Here is a 3,675-nt window from a genome sequence, read left to right as displayed (position 1 = left end):
GCTGTTGCATTGTGGTAAACTGGTCAATGACATGAGACAAAGTATATGTGAACTGCTGTATGGAAAGTGAATTTGCTCTGTAAATCTTAACCCAAATAAAAATAAATAAATTTTTTAAAAAAAAAGTAGTTTGCTAAAAAGTCTTCAAAGTTATATATCAAATCAAAATGGAGAAGAGGCTAGAATTAGGGTGGAACTCAAAGGGGACTTTACCTTTATTTATAACATTCTGATTTTTTTTTTAAGAGAATATATTTATATATGATATTTTTAAGTAAAAATAAATACATAAATAGACTTTCATGTGCCTTACTTACAATCAGCCAATAGTTAGGGGACATAAAATAAATTATTTTTATTTTGAATATGTAAGCACAGACAGGCTTGCTTTGTGTTATATAAACTCTGCTGTTGATGTGTCCTTTGCAGATATGATCCCAAAACAAACCAGTGGAGCAGTGATGTGGCTCCAACAAGCACCTGCAGGACAAGTGTTGGTGTGGCAGTGCTCGGAGGCTTTTTGTATGCTGTGGGTGGCCAAGATGGTGTGTCTTGCCTCAACATTGTTGAGAGGTGATTTTTTTAAGTCATTTTCCGTTTTCTTTCTTTCTTTTTTCCCCAAGGCTATAAAATGCTCTTTAAAAGAAATAATTAAAGCTGAATTTGGGATACTTGGGAATCCACCATTTCCTATAGAATTCAAGGGGAAAGTTTTCAGTTGTTCTTAAAGTGTAGTAAGATGGAAGATAAAAGGGAATTGTTTTTGTTTTTTTTTTTCCCCCTTAAATCATGTGTAGCACTAATTACTCCTAACACTGAAGTGTTGGGAACATATTTTGAATGACTTGTATGTCTGAAATTCATTCTGAATTTGTTTCCCGGTCTACCTGGAGTGTACTTATATAGACTTTTCCCAGACCATCTTTAGAGAAATTATTGAAGTAATAATATTTTGTCTAGCATATCTTCTAAAGAGCCCTAAGGATTTTATATATGGATTCTGTTCGTGATTTCTTACCATGTTAGCCTTTTGTCATTCTTTCCTAAAGATTAGATTTTTGAGTTTCAGATGCTATGAGTACCATTAAGACTATATACTCATCCTCACCTCTTCAAAAGAAATACTGCATAAGTCTTGAGAATTTTTGTAATAACATTTACTAGTAAGTTTATCATGCTTAGGTTGAAGAATTTGACTCTGTTATAAATAGAGATAAAGTTGAAGGTATCTCTTACAAGCTATGCCAGTTTCCTTTTATCTCTCAGTCAAGTCACCTCTTTCCCCATTTTTAAACCTCTGCACAGCACACCCACTAAGATGGCTATTAACAGAAAAATGGAAAATAATAAGTGTTGGCAAGAATGTGGAGAAACAGAATCCTTCTACATTTCTCATACAGATGTAAAGTGGTACAGCCTGTGAAAAACAGTTTGGTGGTTCCTGAAAAAACTAACTATAGAATTACCAAAGGACCCTGCAACTCCACTCCTAGGTTTGTTGTTGTTGTTATGTGCCGTCGAGTTGGCCCCGACTCATAGCGACCCCTCCTTGGGTTTCCGAGGCAGTATCACTACGGAACTGGGATTGCCCAACCTTCCTTCCAAGTATATACCCCAAAGAATTGAAAGCAAGGATTCAAAGTGATACTTGTAAACCAATATTCCTTGCAGCATTATACATTGTAGCCAAAAGGTAGAAACAATCCACATGTCCATCAACAGATGAATGGATAAACAAAATTATTATATATTCATACAATGGAGTATTATTCAGCCATAAGGATAAGGTGAGGTTCTGGTACATGCTACAGCATGGTAGAACCTTTAAAACATTATGCTGAGTGAAGTAAGTCAGACACAAAAGGACAAATATGGTATTATCTGACATGAACTATCTAGAATAGGCAAATGTTTAGAGACAACAGTTTATCGGTAGTTACTAGGGATTGGAGGGTATGTGGAGATTTATTACTGAAGGGATATTGAGTTTCTGTTTGGGGTAATGAAAACTTTTGGAAATAGATAGTGGTTGTGTTGGTTACCTAATACTGCTCTAACAGAAATACCACAAATGGAATGGCCTTAACAAACAAGAGTTTGTTCTCACATAGTTTGGAGGCTTTAAGTCCAAGTTCAAAGTGCCAGGCTCTAGGGGCTGGGTGAAAACCTCTTGACCTTGGGCTTCAGCTTTGCCTCTCGCACCCAGTCCACTGAAGCTAGAGGCATCTTTTCACTCAGGCAGCTACTGGCTGCTGAGGCAAACAAGCCCAAGGTTGACAAATAAAATGGCACAGTCCTGATGTTACCAAACCATACGGCAGGCCATTCATTTAAGTCCCAAGGTCAGCAGAGTATGGCAGGCTACTGAGCAATGACATGGCTACATGCAGGGTCAAGCATGCCGTAAGCTAGAGACCATTCCCCAAGGCTTCTCCTTATATACAGAAAGCAGACCACATCCCTAAAGCAGCTACTCAGCTGCTCACAGTAGATTCCACCATGGAATTGATTACCAGTCTCATCATGGGGAATACTACGTCTAGCTGCCCAGCCACTCAACCAGGCCCAGCCAAACTGACACACAAATTTAACTACCACAGTGGTGATAGTTGTACAATATAGTGAATGGTAATTGTCACTGAATTGTACATTTAAAAATGCCAAGTTTTGTTATATATATATTTTCTTACTTATCTAATGCTGTAATAACAGAAAGAGAGCTCTGGTAGCATAATGGTTAAAGCACTTAGCTGCAAACCAAAAGGTCAGGGTTCAAACCCACCAGCTGCTCCATGGAAGAAAGATGAGGCAGTGTGCTTCTGTAAAGATTAACAGCCTTGGGAACCTTATATGGCAGTTCTGAAGTGTCACTATAAGTCAGAATTGAGTCAATGGCAATGGGTTATAACAAATAACACAAATGGGTGGCTTTAACAAACAAATTTGTTTTCTCATAGTTTAGGAAGTTAGAAGTCTGAATTCATTGTATCAGCTCCAGTGGAATGGTTTTTCTCTGTTGGCTCTGGGGAAAGGTCCTTATTCCTTGGCTCCTTAGTGATCTTCATGTGGCATGGCATCTATCCATTCCCACCTCTACTTCCTTAATCTGTTCCTTTTATATTTTGAAAGAGATTGACTCAAGACACACTCTGTATATTAATCCTATCTCATTAACATAACAAAGACACTCGATTCCCAAGTGAGATTATAACTACAGGCATAGAGTTTAGGATTTACAGCACATATTTTTAGGAGACACAATTCAATCCATAAACATGTGTATGTGTGTGTGTGTGTGTGTGTGATTTAGGTGAAAGTTTACAGAGCAAATTCATTTTCCATATAGCAGTTCACATACACTTTGTCTCATGACATTGACTGCAGTTTCCCACAATGCAACAGCTCTCTTCTCACTTCCTCCCCATAGTTACCTTTTCCCTGTGCATACACAGCCCTTCTATTCTCCCATGATTGATCTCTCCAAGGAGTGTATCTACCTAATGTTAATGTTCAGCTCATATGCCTATCTTTTGTTTGGCTGGAAGCCATGGGAGTGGGTTCAATTCCGGACCTGAAGCGCAGCTAGGGGCCATAGTCTCAGGGGTTCCATCAGGCTCTATCAGACCAGCAAACCTGGTCTCTCTCTCTCTCTCTCTTTTTTTTTTTTTTTTTATG

The 3,675-nt window shown here is 38.2% G+C and overlaps 1 protein-coding gene across 1 annotated transcript in view; it reads left to right on the top strand.

The window, feature by feature from the left end:
* The window catches only part of KLHL20 (kelch like family member 20), a 165,603-nt gene that overhangs the window by 125,417 nt on the left and 36,511 nt on the right, over window positions 1-3,675 (top strand). The window contains exon 8 of the mRNA XM_042781816.1: window positions 430-573. Within this exon, the coding sequence (XP_042637750.1) occupies window positions 430-573 (144 nt within the window). The remainder of the gene's footprint in view (window positions 1-429; window positions 574-3,675) is intronic.

This window comes from Orycteropus afer, unplaced genomic scaffold (assembly GCF_000298275.1).
Source record: "Orycteropus afer afer isolate SDZICR_OR568_19922 unplaced genomic scaffold, OryAfe1.0 scaffold00175, whole genome shotgun sequence".
Classification (NCBI taxonomy): Eukaryota; Metazoa; Chordata; class Mammalia; order Tubulidentata; family Orycteropodidae; genus Orycteropus; species Orycteropus afer.
The sequence above is the reverse complement of the archived record's forward strand: the minus strand, read 5'-3'. Positions and strand labels throughout refer to the sequence as shown.